Source organism: Vitis riparia, chromosome 19, assembly GCF_004353265.1.
Source record: "Vitis riparia cultivar Riparia Gloire de Montpellier isolate 1030 chromosome 19, EGFV_Vit.rip_1.0, whole genome shotgun sequence".
Taxonomy (NCBI): Eukaryota; Viridiplantae; Streptophyta; class Magnoliopsida; order Vitales; family Vitaceae; genus Vitis; species Vitis riparia.
In genome coordinates, this window is record NC_048449.1 from 21,845,690 (window position 1) to 21,867,753 (window position 22,064).

General features: G+C 33.5%; 1 protein-coding gene across 1 annotated transcript in view; it reads right to left on the bottom strand.

Annotated features, from left to right (window-relative positions):
• LOC117908906 (molybdenum cofactor sulfurase-like) overlaps positions 1–14,416 on the bottom strand; it is a 39,519-nt gene extending 25,103 nt beyond the window's left edge. Inside the window, exons 1-4 of the mRNA XM_034822739.1 lie at positions 14,141–14,416; positions 11,748–11,846; positions 7,967–8,025; positions 1,426–1,586 (exon numbers count right to left, since the gene is read on the bottom strand). Coding sequence (XP_034678630.1) covers positions 1,426–1,586; positions 7,967–8,025; positions 11,748–11,846; positions 14,141–14,252 — 431 coding nt within the window. The 5' untranslated portion in view covers positions 14,253–14,416. The remainder of the gene's footprint in view (positions 1–1,425; positions 1,587–7,966; positions 8,026–11,747; positions 11,847–14,140) is intronic.
• Positions 14,417–22,064: the final 7,648 nt, after the last annotated feature.

The window sequence follows — 22,064 nt, forward strand, 5'->3', positions numbered from 1 at the left end:
TTGAGAAGGCGTAGTATGCAACTCTTAAAGAATGGAAGCTTTTATTACTCAAGGAAGCTTGTACAAGTGCTTTTGGGAACTCACTTGCTTAGTTGGTTAGGTTCTTGGGTGGTGCCTTGGCCAAATGAGACCCTCACCTATTTATAGGCACCAATGGAACTTTCTGGAACCTTTGAGGGTTCCTTACAAATCAAGAATATTCTAGAACACCCTACATAATTCTATGTACAAACCTATGTACAAGAATATACAAGAGATTCCTAGAATTCTCTAGAAAGCCTTGGACTCCTCTCATACCTTCCACCATAGTGTAGAGATGTGTGGACATCTCTAGGCATCTCTAAAACCTTCCACACTCTTCCCACCAATGGCTTAGTGTAGATGGCTCCAGGAGTTTCCAGAAGCTTCCTTCCTCCTATATAAACCCATGGGGAGGGTCATTTGAAGCATCCTATGACACCAAGCTCTCTATTATTGTACAGAATATTAACTGCAGAATCGTTATTGAAATCTTTGAGTTGTCACCACTTTGTTTTATCCATTAGCAAATTCCAAACCTAACAAGCCCTACCTTCACCTTAACTTCAAAAGATATGATACTAATATAAATTTATGCCACAATAAAGTGGTGACCATACAGCATTATCTGAAAGATAATAATCAAATAAAAAGGTAGCTCAAGATATATTTCTTAAGGATACAGCTTTGGTCAGCCAGCAGTACATATAAAAGGAATGATTTCAACTGCTTATTAATGCTTTAAATCTTAACCACCTAAGCATTCATGTCTGTTTTGATATCAGCTGCAATATCAACTAAAAAGGTCAATGAACTACTAGCAAATGTCTTGGCCTAAAAATTTTCAGCCCCAACAATAACACCTCATTTGTTTCATTACTTTTTTCAATTTGACCAAAATGACTTTATAAATTTCATGACCATCTCTGGAGTCTAGAAAATCCTAGGACATAAATTTCAATAAAATATATGCTTGGCACCTTCTGCCTAACAAGTGGCCATCTCATGGGGTTCTGAAATGCTAATTAGAAGGCAAATTCTAGATTTGTAAATTGCCAAAAGTTACAGCTATTATATAGCCTTTATTATCCAATGGAACATTGCCTTTCTCATGGTCTCTATGAATGTTAATCGAACAAGAAACAGATTTTACTTCAAGGTACAGACAAATCTAAATATTTCAAGCTTTGATTTATGTCATAATTTTGTTATTGCTGGAGATATCACACCAATCAGATGGCAATCAGTGAAAAGGCATGTATAAGGTGGACAGAATGACAAACTAGTTAAGTTAATGTTCTCTTGACCAAAAAAATGAAAAGGAAAAAAAAAGCATCAATGCCATTCCATATCCCAAGTATTTGGAATCAAGAATCGAGGCATATTAAAATGAAGGAGTTAGGATACTCTCTGATCCCAAGGACGCTGTTATGATTCTCCATCGTGTACATAAAATTGCTCTCACTGCTCCATGGAAAGGCCTCTCCTACCAGCTTCAATGCTGCTGTTGCCCCTGAAGTGAATATGCATTTGTAATCTTTTGGGGATGCATTACAGTGATCAAGGACCTGTATCATGCACACAACAAGCCATTCAACAGTGCAATGGAAACACAAACAGGGTGACAAAGTAATTTTTTTTTTTTTTGATAAGTAAATAAGAGTTTCATTAAAGAAGAAGCAAAGAGCCACAAAGCATATAGGGAGTATACAAGGCGGCTAGGGCCTCAGAAAGAGCAAAGAAACAAAAAAACGAAGAGGGACTCACCTCCCCTTAAGTGGAGGCTAACCACTCTAAAAAACCAATAAGGGAGAGCGAATCTTCACCTATATACAATCTAGCCTAGCTCCACAAATTACATACAAAAAAATTCTTGAGTTTTTGAATATTCAACACACCCCCCCTAAAGGCTAATCTATTTCTCTCCTTCCAAACCGTCTAAAAAATACATAACGAGATGGATTTCCAAACCTTTTTTCTTTTCTTCCCCACAAAAGAGCCCCTCCAGCTAGTTAATACCTCATTTACAGTTTTTGGAAAGACCCACTTAACATCTACTAACCCAAGAACAATATCCCATAATATTCTGACCACTATACAATGAATAAGAATGTGATTTACATTTTCTTCTTCACAACCACACAAAAAACAGTAGTTGGGGAGTTGCAATCCTCTTAACTGAAGCCTATCCAAAGTAAGCACCTTCCCCCACGTCGCCTCCCAAGCGAAGAACGCAACCTTAGTTGGGACTCTATCCACCCAAATACATCTTGAAGGAAAAACGATTTCATTAGGATTGGCCAACAATCTATACGCTTCCTTGATCTTAAATTGCCCATTTCTTCCTCCCTTCCAAAGAATTGAGTCTTCCTCCAAAGAGGGCCTATGACCCCTTAAGGTGTAGAGCAAATCCCCAACCATGTCCAACTCTCAATCATTAAAGTCCCTCAAAAAATTTAGGTTCCATCCTCCTTGACCAGAATTAGGATCCCACATTTCCTCAATCGTTGCATTCCTATGAGCAGCCAAGACAAAGAGATGAGGGAAGCAATGGGACAGCGCTGTACCAGTACACCAAATATCTATCCAGAATCTGATTTTGGATCCCTTCCCATCTAAAAAAACCATGTTATCCCAACACCAATCAGATTCTTTCAAAATCCCCTTCCAAATCCCTACACCAACCACCCCATTAGCCTTCTTAGGCCTCCAATCAAGGCCCCCTTGCCCATATTTCGCCGTAATCACTTGTTTCCAAAGATTGTCTTTGTCATAAGCATACCTCCAAATCCACTTACCAAGCAAAGCTTTATTCAACAAGGCTAGCTTCCTTAGGCCTAACCCACCCTTATTCTTACCTAAACAAACCACCTCCCATTTGACAAGATGGATTTTCCCCTCCAAATTCCCCCCCAAAAACAGAAAGTCCCTTTGAATTTTCTCAAGCCTCTTAGCAACAATCTTAGGCATCCGAAAAATGGACATTTGATAAATTGGCATGCTAGTCAGGGTGCTTTGAATGAGAGTAATTCTTCCCCCTTTGGAAAAATACTGCCGCTTCCAAAGAGCAAGTCTTCTCCTAACTCTCTCCTCTACCCCATCCCACATAGAGGGGGCCCTATTAGGAGCCCCTAGAGGAAGACCCAAATATTGAGAAGGCAAGGATCCCACTCTGCACCCTATCTCCACAGCCAACTCTTCAATCTCATCCACCTCACCAACTAGGATAATTTCGCTTTTGGACAAATTGATTCTGAGACCTGAAGCAGCTTCAAACCAGAAGAGAATCCAACTTAGGTGAGTTAGATGCTCTTTGTTAGCCTCACAGAACACAATTGTGTCATCGGCAAAAAATAAATGGGAGATATTCAAAGGAGATCTTCTACCACCCCGAATGCTACAACCTGATAAGAAACCCCCTTCAACAGCTCTCCTGATGAGAATATCCAGCACTTCCATTCCCATAACAAAGAGATAAGGAGAAAGGGGATCTCCTTGTCTAAGCCCCTTAGTGCTTGGGAAAAAACCCGCTGGAATCCCATTAACCAGAATTGAAAACTTGGCTAAAGAAAGGCAACTCCACATCCACCCCAACCACTTTGAACCAAAGCCCATCTTTTGCAAGACCTTTAACAAAAACTGCCAGTTGATGCTGTCATAAGCTTTCTCAATGTCCAATTTGCAAATGAGCCCCTTCTCTTTTCTTTTCTGCCACGAGTCTATCACCTCATTTGCAATTAAGGAGGCATCAAGAATTTGTCTTCCCATCACAAACGCATTCTGGGCAGGGGAAACCACTTTTCCTATCACTTTTTTAAGCCTATTCGCTAACACTTTAGCCAACAATTTGTAAAGCCCCCCCAATAGGCTAATAGGTCTAAAATCTCCAAGGTCCTCAACCCCACTTTTCTTAGGAATCAAAACCAAAAAAGTGTTATTGAGACTCTTGAGAAAAGAACCATTCTCATGGAACTCCTTAAACATTTCCAAAATCTCCTCTTTAGCAAAATCCCAATAGCTTTGCCAAAAAGCCACAGTAAAGTCATCCGGGCCCGGAGATTTGTCCCCATTCATCTCCATCAAGGCTGAATAGACCTCAACCTCTGAGAAAGGAATCTCCAAGTTCTCCGCTTCATACTGGCTGATTTGATCAAGCTGAAGCCCCCCAATATCCATCTTCCATCCCGTATCTTTTGAAAGCAACTGCTGAAATGCATTGGCGATTCCATCCCTCACTTTTTGCTCCTCTGTAAGCCACTCCCCATTGATTTTAATTCTGTCCAAGGAGATGTTTCTACGATGGGCATTTGTCATACGATGAAAGAGAAACCCGTATTTTTGTCCCCCTCCCTTAGCCAGATCTCCCTGGAGAGTTGCTTCCAATGAATTTATTCCAAAAGCACCCATTTTTTATAACTTTCCTTTGCTTCCTTTTTTAACTCTGTTTCCTCCACAGTCAGACTTCTTTCAGTCTCCACCCGGTCCCAGAACTCCACTTGTTGCAAAGTTGAGGATTCGTTGCAATCCAGCCTCCCAAACTCTTCTTTATTCCAAACTTTCAGCTTCTGTTTGATTTCCTTCATTTTCACTGCCAATCTAAAACTAGCACTGCCCCTAACCTCAATCCCCCGCCACCAGTTTCGGATAAGGTCTTTGAATCCCTCAACCTTGAGCCACATGTTTTCAAACCTAAAAGGAGAAGGGCCTCTTCTAATCCCACCCCCCAGTAGGAGAACTAGGAAATGATCAGAAACCGGCCATGGCAATCTGCTTTGATAAACTCTACTAAATTGATCTAGCCAGCTAGGGGAGACAAGATACCTGTCCAGTCTGGCCCAAGATTGATTGTTCAGGCCCCCACTCCAAGTGAACTCTCCCCCCTGCAATGGGAGATCCACCAGCTCTAATTCATCCACAATCTCAGCAAATCTCCTCAGTGCTGAATTTATCCGCCTCTGATTGCTCCTTTCCCTTTGAAAAAGAGTGATGTTGAAGTCCCCCCCTAGACACCAGGGGTCCTGCCACAGGCCTCTAATCGCCCCAAATTCTTCCCATAGTCTATCCCTTTCCACTCTGGTGAAAGGACCGTAGACTCCCGTGAACACCCAGACAGTCCCATCTTCTACATTCTTGAATCTACAGGATAAAGTGAACTAACCCTCCTCCCACTCCAAAATTTCTAGAGACCTCTTATCCCAACAAATCAGTAAGCCTCCCGCAGCCCCCTCCGCGTCCAGGGCTCTCCAATCTAGACATCTCCCTAAGCCTAAGCTTCTCACAACAGCTTCCGACATAGGTTGAATTTTTGTCTCCTGAATACAAAATAAATCCACCCTCTGGTTCCTTATAAAGGTCTTAATAATTTTTCTTTTGGAGCTATCGTTTGCTCCCCTCACATTCCAACTCAAGATTTTTAGCTTCATTGGGCAACTACGAATTGATTCCCTTTGCCCTGTGCGAGGCCTTTTTGTTTATTCCCCCCCGGTAGTTTACAAAGCACTCCAATCTCTTTAATTCCCTTTCAAATTTTGACTTCTCCAAAGTTTCTTTGTTATGCTCTTCCTGATTTTAGTCAAAAAGCTCAGAATTTCCTTTTCTAATCCCTCCGTCGAAAATCCCAGGAAATGACTGAATTTCGCCAGGCTACTTTCCTCCCATTTTTCCCCCTCCTCATTTCTCGTCGCTTGTGTCTCAAGCGTGCCAGAATCCCCCTCCATACCCCTAACCATACCATTGATTCTATTGGCTTCTCCCAGATCCCAGCAACCAACTTCGTTCTAATTGGACCCGTCAACCGCTGTCAGCCACATTGTGCTCTTAGGCCGAAGCTCTTCCCCTGTAGCCCTAGAACGATCGTAAAACTCCCCCTCCGAAGTCCGATCAAAATAAAAAAAGTTAAGAAGAGAAGTCCCTAATTCCCCATTTCCCCTAGAGAAAGGTACCGACCCATACCTCGTTGCTTCCTCCTCAAGAGCCCTGTCAGTCATTGAGAAACTAATTTTCATTTGCTGCTTCCTGACCTCCTCTTATTCCCAGAAGGTAAAGGGCTCCGTCGCTGAGAGGTTCTCGCTTCTGGTGAGAATACAGTCCAGAAGGCCGGCCCTCTCCTGAAAACCTTTGCTTAGGGCCTGAGAAGGGAGCACGTCTGGGCCATCCCTATCCAAGCCTTCAATCAAATTTGGGCCGTCCAACACTCCGGCCCATCTTCGAACCGGTGGGCCTTCTTCTAGTCCATCGCCAACAATTCCCTCCCCCAATAGCTTTGAGCCCAGAGGCCTCTTAAGTAAGACCGACCCATCCATCCTCCTCACTTCTTTAGAGCCCATAATTGGGCCAAGCTTAGGAGGCCCAGGCCCCATCATAGCGTCAGAGACCCTTTCCTGGGCTTAGGCCCGGTTTACAATCTCCCAGCCCACACCACTTTCCTGCTCTCCAGTCACTTCAACCGACTGGGTCAGCGTCTCGATTCTCAAACCGATCAATTCATCCTCCATGTGCATCCCCGCGCGTGAATCAACATCACCCCTAACCTCCCTACCCTTCCGTCTAGACACTTCGCTGCAGCCCACCGTCTTCTTTCTCAACACCGGTTGAAACTCCCACCAAAGGGATAAAAAGTAGGCGTCCTCCTCCATTTCAATTTCCAACACGCTCGGCAAGAAGTCTCCCCTCATCTTAACAAAGATTCTCGCCCACTGGAGCTCCCCTAAAGACTCCGTCTAAGGATCTATTGCCGCAAAGCCCCCACATTCTTCTCCCACTCTTCTTAAGATCACCGGATTCCACAACAAGATAGGAAGTCCAACGATTTTGACCCATACCTCTTTACTTACCTCCTCCTCTATCCGGCATCCGCTCTTAGGGTTCCAAAATTCCAGTCCCAGTTGTAGACCTCCCAATGACCGATTCCCAGTGGCTACGACGCGTCTAGCTTCTTCCAAATTTTCAAATTCCAGCAAAGCCCTATTCTTCTCCATTCTAGCCAACCCTAAATTTCCTTTCAATCCCCAAGAAGTTGCCCATAATCTCCCCAGTCTCTCCAGGCCCTCTTCTTCTGCTGCTTTGGGTTTCCAACTCGCCACGATGCAATTTTCCAATTTCTGCAAAAGTCCTAGTGTTTCCTCCCTTCTAACCTTTACCCTGACAGAATTTGTAGTCCTCCAACTTTGTCCCTTCAACATTTCCACATACAATCTCTCCACAACAGGTTTTCCAACTACCCTTGCTTCCTGTTTGTCTGGTTTTCTTCCAAAAACACCTTCCATTTGTTGTAACTTTTCCGCCATAATCAACCACCCCCCTTTGTCCCCCTTGCCTTTCGGGATGAATATGCTAAACCTTTTTCTTTCCGAGTCTGCAACCCCTAGACGGAGATACCACCCCGCTCTGTTCATACCTCGCATCAGAGAATACGATCTCGACTTTTCCTTCCACTCCCTCCCTTCCCCATTTGCCTTCTTTCGCATCCTTGATACAATGGGTTAGGCCCTCCAAAAAAACCCTAGGCTCTCCGGTCCCAGTCGAACCCAAGACGAGACCCCACTCTTCTTTTCCACTATGATGACTTGGAGTTTCCCTTTCCTTTCTTCTAAGACGACTTCAAACACCTTCAATTCCACTGCAAATCTGCAATCCTTCCTTCTTCTTTGAATCTCTACGAAGTCTTCACCCTCCTCACCCTCGCAATCTCTCTCGCTTTCTCACACTCTCTCTCGTTCTCTCCCATCACTCTCAACCCACATGAAAAATCAAATTCTAGAAATATCATACACAAAGTAATTATATACATACTAATAACCAAAAACAGATTAATAACTAACATTTAGCAAACACTGCATGTATTGATGTATACCACATTAAACAGAAAAGGAATGATCAATATAAAATGAAACAGCTTCTTTGAATCTAAAGGGCTCAAACAAAAATCAGCCAAGGCCATTTATATTACCTGCTGGCGGGCTTCTCTTACAATGTCACAAGTGGCCAAACTGGTGTCGCTTTGGCTATCTATAGATTCCAAAATTAAGTAATTCCACATATAATTTATAAAAGTTCAGTAAAATGAATAATATTATTTCCATCCAACAAGAGCGTGATGCAGAAATGACATAGTAACAGAACCCATGTTCCTGGGATAGTGTTGAAAATTGGGAAAATATTATTTAGAAAAGAAAAGGTGTTTGCTGATTTTAGAAATGCAATGAACTTAGATGCCAGGAGGCTTTCTCATTAGATACGCTTAGCAGCAAAACAAATGGTGGTGGAATCTTAATTATGTGGGCAAAAAACTTTGGAAAAGATGGAAGCAAATGTGACAACAATTTTGGCATTGAGTGGATTCAAAAATGAGGAAAATGAGATTGTTTGGATACTTCCATGGCGTATTGTCTGGTGTATACTCAGGTGAGTAAATATCTATGGGAGGAACTAAAACCGGAAAGGTATATATTAGAGGATCCCTTGGAAGAGAATCCTTTCTTGGCAAGCATGCTGGCTTCCTGATAGGTTACATTTCCAAGAAAAAGAACAGCCCACCCTACCTCACTGGAAATGTACACCATCCGCCATGGTAACTGGCAGTGCCTCCATCGCCATCTCTTATTCTAGCCATCCATAAAAGAACTGTCATTCAGTTCTTGAGATTTTCGGTCAATGATGTTTTTCTCTGTGGCAGACCATGGGTTCCTCACAAGAACACTGATGGAGGTATTGTCAAGTTATAATGAAATGCTGTTGAGGAGACCCAAAATAGATGTAATATCGAATGTCATAAAAAGGTTTGACCTCTCTCATTAAAAATTAATTGGTTTTCAAATAAGATGAGCAAAGCGTAATCCAAAAACGGCTCATTTTAAGAAACAAGATAAAGATATTGAACACCATTCCCTTTGTCTAACATGTACCGGTGGGAAAAAGAAGAATAGATCCCTAGCTATTTGGACCCGGTGAGTGATAGAATTTCAAAGAGGTTGGATGGGTGGAAAAAAGTCTTTTTGTTATTAAAGAGTATAATAAATCTAAAAGCGTGTTTGGTAGTGTTTCTACTTGAAGTGTTTTTAGCGGAATGTTTTCTCTGAAAGTGTTTTTAGGAGAATCATCTATCAAGTATTTCTCCAGAAAATATTACAAGTGATTTTTCAACACTACAAGTGATTTTTCGTATTTTTAAAGGTATTTCCTAAATTTTGACAAATACCTAATTTTTTTTCAAAAACACTTTTCAAACTAAAAGCACTTCCTAGAATCACTACCAAACGGACTCTAATTCAATCATGCATGTCCCACATTCCTAATTATTTCTTATCTCTTTTCAAGATTCCAATATCAATAGCACTAAAGATTGTGAGATTGCAAAAATATTTTCTTTGATAGAGGTTTAGGGAGGGTAGAAAAGATATTTTATTAATTGGAACCTAATGTGTCCGTCTAAGGAGTCGAGAGGTTTAGGTTTTGGGAAGATTTCTCTAAAGAATTGTGCTCTTTTAGGGAAGTTGCTTTGGAAGTTTCTTATGGAAAGTTTTACCCTTTGGCATCAAATTATTATAAGCATTTATAGGATATATCCTAATGGATGGTCACCAACATTCTAGTCATATGGTCACATCAATGCCCCTAGAAGGCCATCGCATAGGTGTTTCGAGTCTTCTCTGCACTTGCTCACTTTGTGGTGCACAATGAGGGGAGAATTCATTTCTAGGAAGATTTGTGGTGGGGGGATCAACTTTTGTGTTCACATTTTTTCAAGTCTTTAAGAGTTGTTACAATTAAAAATCTCACCATAGCAATTCTAGGCAACTCTTCTTCGTCTTCTTGGAAAGTTAATTTTCGTTGCCTCACTAATGGAGATCAAGAACCTAGAAAGACCCATATCATCTCTCACTAATTTTGCACTTGTCTCCATCCATCCAAGATGTCAGAGTTTAGTCATTAACCTCTCCAGGCTCACTCTTAGGCAAATCATTCTTCATGCCCTTGTCCAATACATCATATCCAATTTCTTTTTTTTTTCTTTTAGCCAAATTTATTTAGAAATCTAAAACTCCATTAAAGGTCAAGGTCCTTACTTGGCTAGTAGCACACAAGAAGGTAAATACCAATGACGTGCTACAGTTAAGAAGATTTTACAAATTCCTTAATTAATGTTGGTGTGTTTTATGCATGAGTGGAGAAGCGATGGACCATCTCTTTTTACATTGTTTGCTTACTTTAGAGTTGTGGCAAAGCCTATTTATTCAAACTAAGTTGGATTGGGTTCCATCAAGGAGCGTATGTGACATGATGATCATTTCATATAGGGGTTTGTGGAGATCCATAAAAACCCTTTGACAAATCGTTTGTATCACTTTGTTTTGGGTTATGTGGAGAGAGAAAAGCTAGAATCTTTGAAGATAAATAAAGGTCATCAAAGACATTGTGAGTTCTACTTCACTTTTATTCCTCTTTTTGTGCCTCTTGTATTGATGCTTTTAAAGGCATTCATCTCAATATTATTCAGCTCAATTGCCTCTTGTTTTGGATAGTGTGGAAGGCTAGAATAGAATTGTCTTTGAGGAGGAAGAGCTCTCTATCCAAAGGCTAAAAAGTTCGTTTGTTTCTTCTCTTTGGTCGGAAGCGAAGGGGTACTTAGATGATGTTCCTCTTAACTCTTTTTAGCTTTCTAGAATGGTTGGGCCTTTGGTGAGGACGGACTGGTTGTATTCCTTTTTTTTTCTTTTTTTTTTTTTGTATCTTGGTATTTTTGTGGTGGAGGCTGGTGGTAGCTGTATACTTTTTGTATACCTCGGGCTGCTTTTTTGGCAGCCCTTTCTAATATATCTTCCTTTTTATCTATCAATATATATATATATATATATATATATCAGCTCAATTGACATTCAGCATGTAGATAAAAAGGGACAAGGAAACATTGAGAGGAGCTAAGTCAAGGTTTAAGGAAACGACATCCACATATATTCTTATGTGGATTTAACCTTTTGTATAAGCTTCCTTGTATAGTGAAGGTGTTCAATCATTTTTTTATTAGGTTTTTGTAAGTTTGGGGAGGACTCTGCATCCTTCTCATGTTATTTTTATCTATAATTGATACTTCTTTTGTTTCTAATAAAAGTCAAAAATAAATGAATAAAAAGGCAAAATAGACAGGGGGTTCTTTGTTCATTTTGGGTAGGGTTTCTTTGTTTTTCTCTTTTCTGGTTTTCACTAGGGGTTTTCCAACCCTTGTGGAAGCTGGGTGTTGATGGGAAGGTGGGTTTTAATCTTTCTATCTTCTTCTCTTGCTTGCCTATGGGCCATATTTGTATACTCCATGTGTACTTTGTTGCGCCTTTTTGCAAGCGCTTTTAATATATTTTGCTTATTTACCTATCAAAAAAAAAAAGGCAGAATAGATAACAAAATTCTCAAGGGGGCAACGTTCTATGCTTCTTGTTTGTGTGAATGAGTGTAGAGTCAAATGTCTTGGCAACTCCTCATGGGAGGATGAATCAAGAAAATTTTTAATCAGAGTTCTTTAGAAGCCAAGGCACATAAATTCAATTTTATTCCTTTTTATATTAGATCAACCATAACTTTTCCATGAACATGGGTATGCCCCGCATCTGTCAATATAATCATCACAGTTTTAGCTATCAAAAATAAATAAATATAGCAATAAATTTAAATAATACAACCAAGACAGCTAGCTGAACATGTCTGTAATCCACCTAAATTTAAAATCCACAACAGGATACGAGGATTTCCATAAACACTAGTAGTTAGATCATTAAGGACTGCTTCCATCTGTGACTCAGAGTACAATGTTGATCCAGCATGGTCCAAGTATACAAGACCTACAGTTCCCAATCCAATTCAAATCAACAAAACAAAATTATAGAGCAAAAAACATATCATTTCCAATTGGCAGCTGAGTTTATGAGGAAGGAAAGAAAACCATTTTGAATCATATGTTTTGAATTATTATTTTATATTTTTTTTCCTGAAAAAAGAAAAAACAAATCAAATTTCTGAATCACAAAACTTTCCACTGATAGCCAAGAAAAAAAAAAATAACACAAACCCAAAGTATGAGATTAACATTGTTACTTTTCCTTTTTTCCCCCTTGGCAACCAAACACAACATATGAGGTGGAAAATTATGAGAAACTAAACAAAAATAGAGTCCATATATGTTTCTCAAATAAGCAAACAAACAGAGGATCATAGGGAGAATCAGTAAGATATTTATGGACAAGCACCTTACACAACTAAACAACTGAAAAAAAGGAGACTGTAATAATACTTCAGTTGCTGCTCAGAAACAGAGAAAACAATGTTAAATTTTTTAACCATAAAACTTTCAGTAATTGAGTATCCAAAAAACCAATAAAAACAAACCCAAACCACAAAATTCAAAAGGTTAATGTTCTTTTCTTTTCTCACAATCAAACAGATGGTATGGAATAGAAAATTATAAGAAGTTGGTAAAAATGTAGACAACCTGTTTCTTCTGAATTCTGAATTTGAACTTTGATATGTTGAGGAGGTTTCTTTTTTAAAAAAAAAAGAAATAACAAGTTAAACTTCATTAATGTTTGGCTTCTGAGAAAAGAAAATATCAAAGTTTTGGATCTCAGAACTTTCCACTAACCTGGTAACTAAGAAGAAAGAAAGAATAAACCCAAAGCATTTAAAGAAATGTCACCATCTAAGAACAACAGTTTTAAAGAAATAAATGAACTGAAAAAGAAAAACTTCACTAGTACTCCTAATCTCTGTTTGGATACTCAGAAAAAAAAAATATATTAAAATTGAAAATTTTAAAATTACAAAACTCCACACATAGCAGGTAACCAAGAAATAAACAATAAAAAAAAAACCCAAAACATGAAATGACAAAAAAGCTCATTTTTTTCTCTTTTCTTTTCTGGGCCACCAAAAGAGAGCATAAGATGGAAATAATGAGAAAATGAAAGAAATAGAATCCTTATCATTTTTCTCAATTTCATAGGCAACCAACCAAAGGTCAGTAGGAAGAAAATTGTGGGCATCTAAGATCTAAAATTTCAAGCAAAAGGATATAGTAAAAATAAAATACTTCATTAAATACTCAGTTTGGCTGCTCAGAAAAACTAAATTCAAAATTCAAAATTTTGAATAGAAAACTCTCCACAAGAGGGGAAAAAGTAAATAAAACAAATCACAAGCACTGGGATTAAAAATATTAATTTTTCTTGAATAACAATGTCTAGGCAACCAAACAGAGGGTTGCGAGCAAGCAAACGAAAGGTATTAGCCAGAAAATTCTTGGGGGTTTAACCAAAATGGTCTTTTGAAAACCCAATTTTTGAAATTTAACCTCCCACCTTTTTTGGCTCTCATTCAGACAAAAATGCCTTCATTATTTTTCTAAAAAAAAAACTTATTCTTTTAAAACTACATGTAAATACTTGAAATGGCAAAAGGCATTTATGTCAAAAATGGATTACTTTCTAAGAAAAAAATATGAGAAGGGTTATATTCATAATTTGTGAATTATTTCACCCTTTTAACCAATTATTTCTAAATAAATAAGGCAAATCAAAAGTAAAGCAAGAGACTAAAAATGCCAATTTTCTTTCCTTTTCTCAGTAACCAAACAGAGAGCATTTGCTAGAGCTCAGCCAAGTGACGGAATCTTCATCTAAGATAAATGAATTCTAATCACACTAAACCCAAAAATTCATCAATCCTCTGTTTGGAAAAATTCTGAATCACAAATCCATGAAAAATAAATAAAGCGAACCAAAACCAAAAACCTGACATTAAAATTGTTAGTTTTTATTTTCCTTTCTCTCGGTGACCAAACAGAGTGCATTAGCGAGAATTCTTAAATGTGAAGAAACCTGATCGTCTCCTACCAAAAATTCAGAACAAACTTCAAGAAAAAACAAAAAACAAAAAACAAAAAAAAACCTTCTCAACATATCAAAGTTCAAAATTCAGAATTCAGAATCACAACCCACTCCAGAAGAAAATGAGTAAATAAGGAAACAAAACCAAACCCAAAACACGAGATTACAGATATCAGGCTTTCGCTTTTGCTTTGGGTTTCACCTTCTCCACACCCAGACAAAGAGAAATAAGAAAGAAATGAAAAAAATCTAACCATCCAACCGCTTGAATTGAGAGGCTCTGATTTGGTCGATGTTGAAGGGAGCACTGGGGTATCCGTAATCGTTCCCGAACTCCCTGAGAAAGGCTTCCTTGTCGGTATTCATGACTACTGCTCCAAGAACCACACTGTATTGAAGGAATTGCAGAGACAGACTGAAACCCTAGAGAGATGGAAAAGAATGCGCAAAGAATCCACAGTGGTGTCTGGTGAAGCCAACTGTACAGGGAACAGTACCAATTACAACCAGGCAGGATTTTTGCTTTTTTTTTGCTTTTTTTTTTTTTTTTTTCCTTCTTTAGTTTTTTCTTTTTCATTGGTTGATAGTCTGTAGACTCTGTACATGGAGAATCTGTTTTGGATTCCCCCTCTTCGAAGTCAATTTTTCCTTTCCTTCGAAAGAAAATTGGGTTACGGAAAAGGGTAAATTAAACGCAAAGAGATATTAGGAAATACTACCAGGAGGACTTCATCTCTGTTAAAATATTTACATTGACATGCTCTTTGGTTCCCCAAGGCAGAAAGTAATAAGGAAAAATAAATAAATGTTAAAAAAAATATTTTCTCACACATTTTTTAATTATTTAATTTTTTCATTCATAGGTTAAGACTATGTTTGGTTCTCAGAAAGTACTAAAAAAAAGGTTACTAAAAAAATTATTTTTCATGTTTAATTTTCTTATGAAAATATTAAAAAAATAAAATATAATTAAAATTATTAAGAAATTTATATGTTTTTAGATTATTTAATATTTATATAGAAGAGTTAAATAAGTGGAAAAAAATTGAAATAATATATAAAATAATTTACTTATTTTTTTTTTTTTCACTTTTCTTTCCCTTTAATTTTTCTCTGTATTTTCTTTCTTTCATATTTTCTTTTAAATTTTTGGAAATCAAATATATCTAAAATAAGTTAAATGGGTTTAAATGCATATAAAAATAATTTATTCATTTTAAAATATATATTATATATATTCTTTCACTTTTTTTCCTTTATCTTTCTCCACAATTTTTTTCTTATATTTTCCTTCAAATTTTTTAGGAACATAGTATAAATTAATTAATAATACAAGTTAATTTCATTTAAGCCTACTAAGGTTTAGTATAAATACATATAATCACTATTGGTTTTAAACTTAGTCATTTAAAACCGATAAATTTATTTCACTAATAAAATTTATTTTTTAGAAAGATTTTAAGTAAAAATATTTTAGATAAGTATATTTAATAATTCTCTAAAAATAAATTTTATTCTCTAAAAAATAAACTATATATACAAAATACATCTATAGGTATGTTAATTGACAAAACTTGAAACCACTAGTAACTTAGTATATGTACATAGGAGTGTGGACGAAATTAACTCTTAATGATTAAATCATGGTTATGTTTGGTTCTAGAAAGTACCTAGCAAAAAAATAAATGTTAAAGAAAATTATTTTTTGACAAGGAAAAAAAAAACAAACAAATATAATTAAAATTAATTAAAAACTTATGCATTTTAAAATCATTTCATCATTATGTCCCAATGTTAAAATAAGTGAAATGGTTTTAAATTTCCTCATCTAACACCCAATAAATTTATTTCATTTGTAAAATTTATTTTTAAAAAAAACATTAAGTAAAAAGATTTTAAATAAGTTTATTTAATAATTATCTAAAATATAAATTATGTATACAAAATACATCTACAGGTGTGCTAATTGATTAAATTTGAAATCAATGGTGACTTAATATATTTATATAGGGATGTGGATGAAATTAACTAATAATGATATCAAACAAACACTAGTATCATAACTAGAAATAAAAAATAAAAAATAAAAAATTGTCTATAATTGAATATGAGTGATATACCCTTATGCTTGAAATCATGGTTATATTTGGTTTTAGAAAGTATTGAACAAAAAAAATTTAATGATAAAGAAATAGAGCATGTTTGATTATGTGATTTAAAAAACAATTTTTTGTTTTTAAAAATAGAAAACAATCTTTAAAAATTCATAACTATTTGGTCATTGTTCTCTATTTCCGGTTTTTAAAAACAAAGTGAAATAAGGAATGGTTTTTAGAGAATAAGTAAAAATTGTTTTTACCAATTTTTTAAAACAAAAGAAAACATAGAAAATTTTTAAAAACCAAATAAAATTGAACATAATATCATTATTTTTCTTTAAAATTAAATATGATATCATTATTTTTTCTTCACAATCTAATACATTTACCAAAACTTTTTAAATATGACTTTCCTTTAAATTACACTTACTTTTCTAATTATTATTTTTTTAACTTTTCTAAAAAAAATTTATTAACCGAATAAATTCAAATCAAATTACAGGTATATTATATTTTTACTAATGTTTTCATTAGGAAAATAAATTCCAAATTAATTAAGACTTAATGTGTTAGATTCATAACAAGTATACTAATTTTAAAAATAACTTAAAGCTCAAATAAAGATCCAATCATACCATAAATTTATGAACAAAAATTGGTCTAGAATGACTCTAATATTCCTCTTTTACATAGAATTATAATTTTTCAATTTTTTTCACTAGACAAATGAACTTCAAATTAAACAAGACTTATTGTGTTCGATTCATTAATGAGTCTAGTAATTTTTTAAAATAAATTAAAACTCAAATGAAGATCCAATTAATAATAGAAATTTATGGATAAAAATTGGTTTAAAATGATTCTATGATTTCTCATTGATATGGAATCATTATTTTTTATTTTTTTATTTAATCAAATGAAATCCAAATTAAATAACACTTCATGCGTTGAATTCATTAACAAGTCTTCATAAATAATTTGAAACTCAAATAATAATCTTATTAATACAAAAATTATGGATAGAAATTGGTTTATAATAATGTTATTATTTCTTTGTGCACATAATTATATTTTTATAATTTTTTCACTAGAAAAATAAACTTTAAATTAAGTGACATTTTGTATTGAACTTATTAATGAATTTAATAATTTTAAAAAAATAATTTGAAACTCAAAAAATATATCTCATTATTGAAAAAATAATAGATTAAATTAATATATTATAAGTCATGACTTTACTATTTTTCTTATACATATATATATGTATATATATAAATTAAATAACACTTCATGCGTTGAATTCATTAACAAGTCTTCATAAATAATTTGAAACTCAAATAATAATCTTATTAATACAAAAAATTATAGATAGAAATTGGTTTATAATAATGTTATTATTTCTTTGTGCAAATAATTATATTTTTATAATTTTTTCACTAGAAAATAAACTTTAAATTAAGTGACATTTTATATTGAACTTATTAATGAATTTAATAATTTTAAAAAATAATTTGAAACTCAAAAAATATATCTCATTATTGAAAAATAATAGATTAAAATTGATATATTATAAGTCATGACTTTACTATTTTTCTTATACATACATATCTATATATATATACATATTTAATTTTCTCACTAAGTAAATAGATTATAAATTAAGACATAATTAATAATTTAAATTCTTTAATGAATTTTTAATTTTTCAGAATAATTTGAAATTCAAAAATTATTTGATTAATTAGAGATTAAATCAAAATATTTTAGAATATTATGTTTGTAATAATAAATGTGTATGTAATAAAAAAAGTTGGCTCACTTATATGTTAAACACATTGAACTTTATTCGTTATTCATTTCAAATAAAATATTATTAATATAATTAAATTTCTTCTTATGTTGATTAATAGTATTTTGACTCAATAATTGAAGACTTTCTAAATTTTAATTAAGAGAAATTGTTTGTTCTTAGTTTTAATTGAATAATTTTGACTCAATTCAAAATTTCCTTGTTGATATATTGTATTAATTTTCAGGAATTTACCAATTATGTAATTGAATCTTTATTTGTTCTATGTTTATTTCTTTACTATTAATAACATTTTGAGTAAGTGATGTGTGTACAGAATTATCAGATAAGGATACAGAACTATCATTATACCTAAGAGATTTAGAAGAACTAGATCTACTTAATCTCCTTATAATATTACTTATTATCATAGAAAATAATCACAATCTTATCCTTAATTAATTCAAATAATTTTTTGAACAAAGACTACCACAAGAGGATCAACACAGGACTTACGCTTGTTCTGCCCTTCAAACACTACTATCTAAGCTGACTAAGCCGTTCACAAAAACTTCAGTTTGAACTAACTTAGGACTAAATCAATGATTACAAACTATTCTAAGTCATAATATCACTCAATTCTTAACCAAAATTGGCTTTAATCCCATTTCAACCCAAGACATAAAATAGTTCACAAATCAAAAGATAAATTCTGCAAATATAATTTAAAGCATAAAAATAAACATAGACACATAAATTGGATTTGAAATAAACTTTGTATTCAAAATTATACCTTGATTATAGAGATATTGAATCTTGATTACAAGCTTGTTGACAAGAAAAGGTTTGATTATACATGAAAGATTTTGAAAGGAGAGGGATTATAAAAAAGCAAAGAATATTTTTTGAGAACACTCTTGCTAGCTCTTATCATCTCTTATTCACCTCCGTTTTGTAATGAATTTGATGACTCTAGTGGTGGAGATATTTGATAGACTTGAAACTTGATGAAATCCATGGAATTGAAACTTGTTTGAATCCATAACGTTATTTGAGTAGACAACTTGTTGTTTCTTGTTGCAACTCTTACATCTTGTAGTTTATCAAGAATCTTGAACAATTCTTAAAAAGATTGGATTTTTTGTCTTCTAATAAGCAACTATTTACATCACTTTTCTACTATTTAACTTTTCTACTATTCACACCATGTCTTACAACTTTAAACATTTTTTTTTTGTTAATTATATAACATATGGATGATATTGTTCAAGTAGAATTTAGTCCAACTTTAAGATATTCATTTACTCAAGAATTTCTCTCTACCAGATCTTCTACTTTAAGTACAAATTTAAATAGTGTCAATTTTGCTTCAAATATTCCTATTCATGTCTATCAACAACAAGAATTTCCAACTTATGTCTCCTACTCATTCTAATATATGTCCTTCTCAAGTTAATATTATTTATAAGAAAATTACTTTTTCCTCAACTTTATCATCATCATCATCTTCTACAAAGTCTTAAGACCAACATTTCATTATTCCCATAAATGCTGCTAAATAAAAAATACAACTCTTTAATAAAAACAATATTGTTAGAAGAAATACAACTTTGATTAGATAAACTAAAACATTAATGGTATTAATCAAAATATGAATCAAATTCAAACCATAATAAAAGATAAATAAGAAATTAATAAAATAGAAGAACAATTCAAAATGTCTCTAGATTCAATAATTACACTCCTTTGCATGGTTAATGCAATATCTAATAATTTTGTAAGTAGAAAAAATTATTATTCAAAGTCTTCTTTTCCTGATGTATAATTAGAAGAATGAAATTATCAATTAGCTGCAAACTATGATAGTAGTAACTTTTATGAATGGAATATAGATGGACTGAGTGAACATCAAATTATTAATTTATTTCATGAAATGATGATGACTGCTAATGCCTATAGAATCAAGACTAATAATTCTAATTTTCATATTGTTGGTGCATTGGTAATAAGGTTCATTGGTTTACCTAAAGGATGGTGGGATCTTATTTGAGTCCAACTGATAGATAATATATATTAAATACAAAAAAGACAATAATTAAAGAAGAAGGAACCCAAACCTATGAAGAAAATGTTGTCAATACTCTAATATTTGTAATAACAAAACATTTTATAGGAGATCGAGTTTATCTTTCAAGAAAGAACTTCTAAAATTCATAATAATCTTAAATGTCCAAAACTTCAAGATTTGTGGTATAAAGATATGTTTTTAGTCAAGGTCCTGACCGGATTTGATTGTGGAAATCATTATTGGAAAGAAAAATTTATATAAGGTTTACCCATTTTATTTGCTGAAAAAGTTAGACAAAGAATTGGAAATGTTTATAATAGAAGAATTCCTTATGAGTTGTTAACATATGGTGAATTAATTACCTTTATCAATTAAAGAGTCAAATGAAAAAAAAAAACATGGTAGCATAGAGAATTAGGAAAATTTTGTTCATATTATGGGCACAACACTATAATAGCCCCTTTAAAAAGAAAAAATAAACAAAATAATATTAAAGATAAGAAGTCATCAACTGAGTCAAAATTTCAAAAGAAATTTGCAAAAAATACTAATAAATCAAAATCCTCCAACAAAACAACTTGAAAAAAAGAAGACACCAACATGTTACTAATGTAGAAAAATAGGTCATTATTTAAATATTGTCAACTAGAAAACAAAAGTAATTCTTTAGAAATAAGTGATAAACTAAAAAATTTAACGATAGGATTAATGATTAATAAAGAAGAAGATTCAACTGAATACTTTGAAATAGAAGAATAAAATCAAATATTAATAACTCAAGAAACATCAAGTGAAGAGTCATATCAAGATGAATCAGATGATCAAAAGGAATGTAATGGTATTTGTGCATGCTCTAATAAATCAATAAATTTGATTTCAAAATATTCAAAAACTCCCATAAAAATTTTTGTTCAAAAAACAAACAATCATTTACCTCATAAATTCAATATATTTTCAATTCTGGTATGTTAAAAATGAATTGCTTAGATATCTTATTCATGAGTCAAAGACTATACTAACATTTAAATTTTTCTTATAGATGGAGCAAGAATAGATTAATTTTGAGAAATTTACTTTTCCTATATTTCCTAAAAGTAATATGTCATTCAAGATTCATAAAGATGTAGAAAATTTAGACAAATTACAAAAATGCATTTTAGACAATCTCGGGAATACATTAAGTGATATTCAAAAGTTGGAAACTTTAAATGCGTTATCTTTTTTTACTTTAAACAGATTAATGATAATTTAGACAAATTTTCTAACACTTCAAGTTCTAATAGACATTGCACCACAATGGATACAAATATTGAAAATTTTAAATTGCGGGAAACAAAGAAAAATTTGTAAAGAGTCAAAAGTTATACTTTCAAAGACTATTCAATATTTTCAAAATGAATTTCCACAACTTTCAAAAGAAGGCCAAGAATATCAAAAAGCAAGATTTTCTTTTCATCGACAAAAAATTTTAAATCTTCCACAAAACCTTAGATAGATGATAAAGTAAAGACACAAGCTACATGAGAAGCAAAACTAGAGATCTGGAAGAACTAGATCTACTTAATCTCCTTATAATATTACTCATTGTCATAGAAATAATCACTATCTTATCCTTGATTAATTCAAATAATTTTTTGAACAAGGACCACCACAGGCGGATCAACATAGGACTTACTCTCCTTCTGCCCTTCAACACCATTATCTAGGTTGACCAAGCCATTTACAGAAAATTCAATTTGAACTAACTCATAACTAAATCAATGATTACAAATTGTTCCAAGTCATAATATCACTCAATTCTTAAGCAGAACTTGACTCTGGTAGCATTTTAACCAAGGACATAAACAATTCATAAATCAAAAGATAAATTGTGCAAATATAATTTAAAGCATAAAAAATAACATAGAAATTGAATCTAAAATAAACTTTGTATTGAAAATTATACCTTGATTACAGAGAAGTTGAATTTTGATTACAAGCTTCTTGACAATAGAAGGTTTTTGATTACAAAGGAAACAATTTGAATGGAGATGAATTACAAAAAGCTAAAAGAATTTTTTGGAACACTATTGCTAACTCTAATTGTCTCTACCTTATGATGAACTTGATGACTTGATGACTCTATTTATAGAGAAATTTGAAGGACTTGAAACTTGTTGGAATCCACAAATTATTGGAGTAGACAACTTGTTTTCTTGTTGCCGAAGGTCAAAAAATTCTTT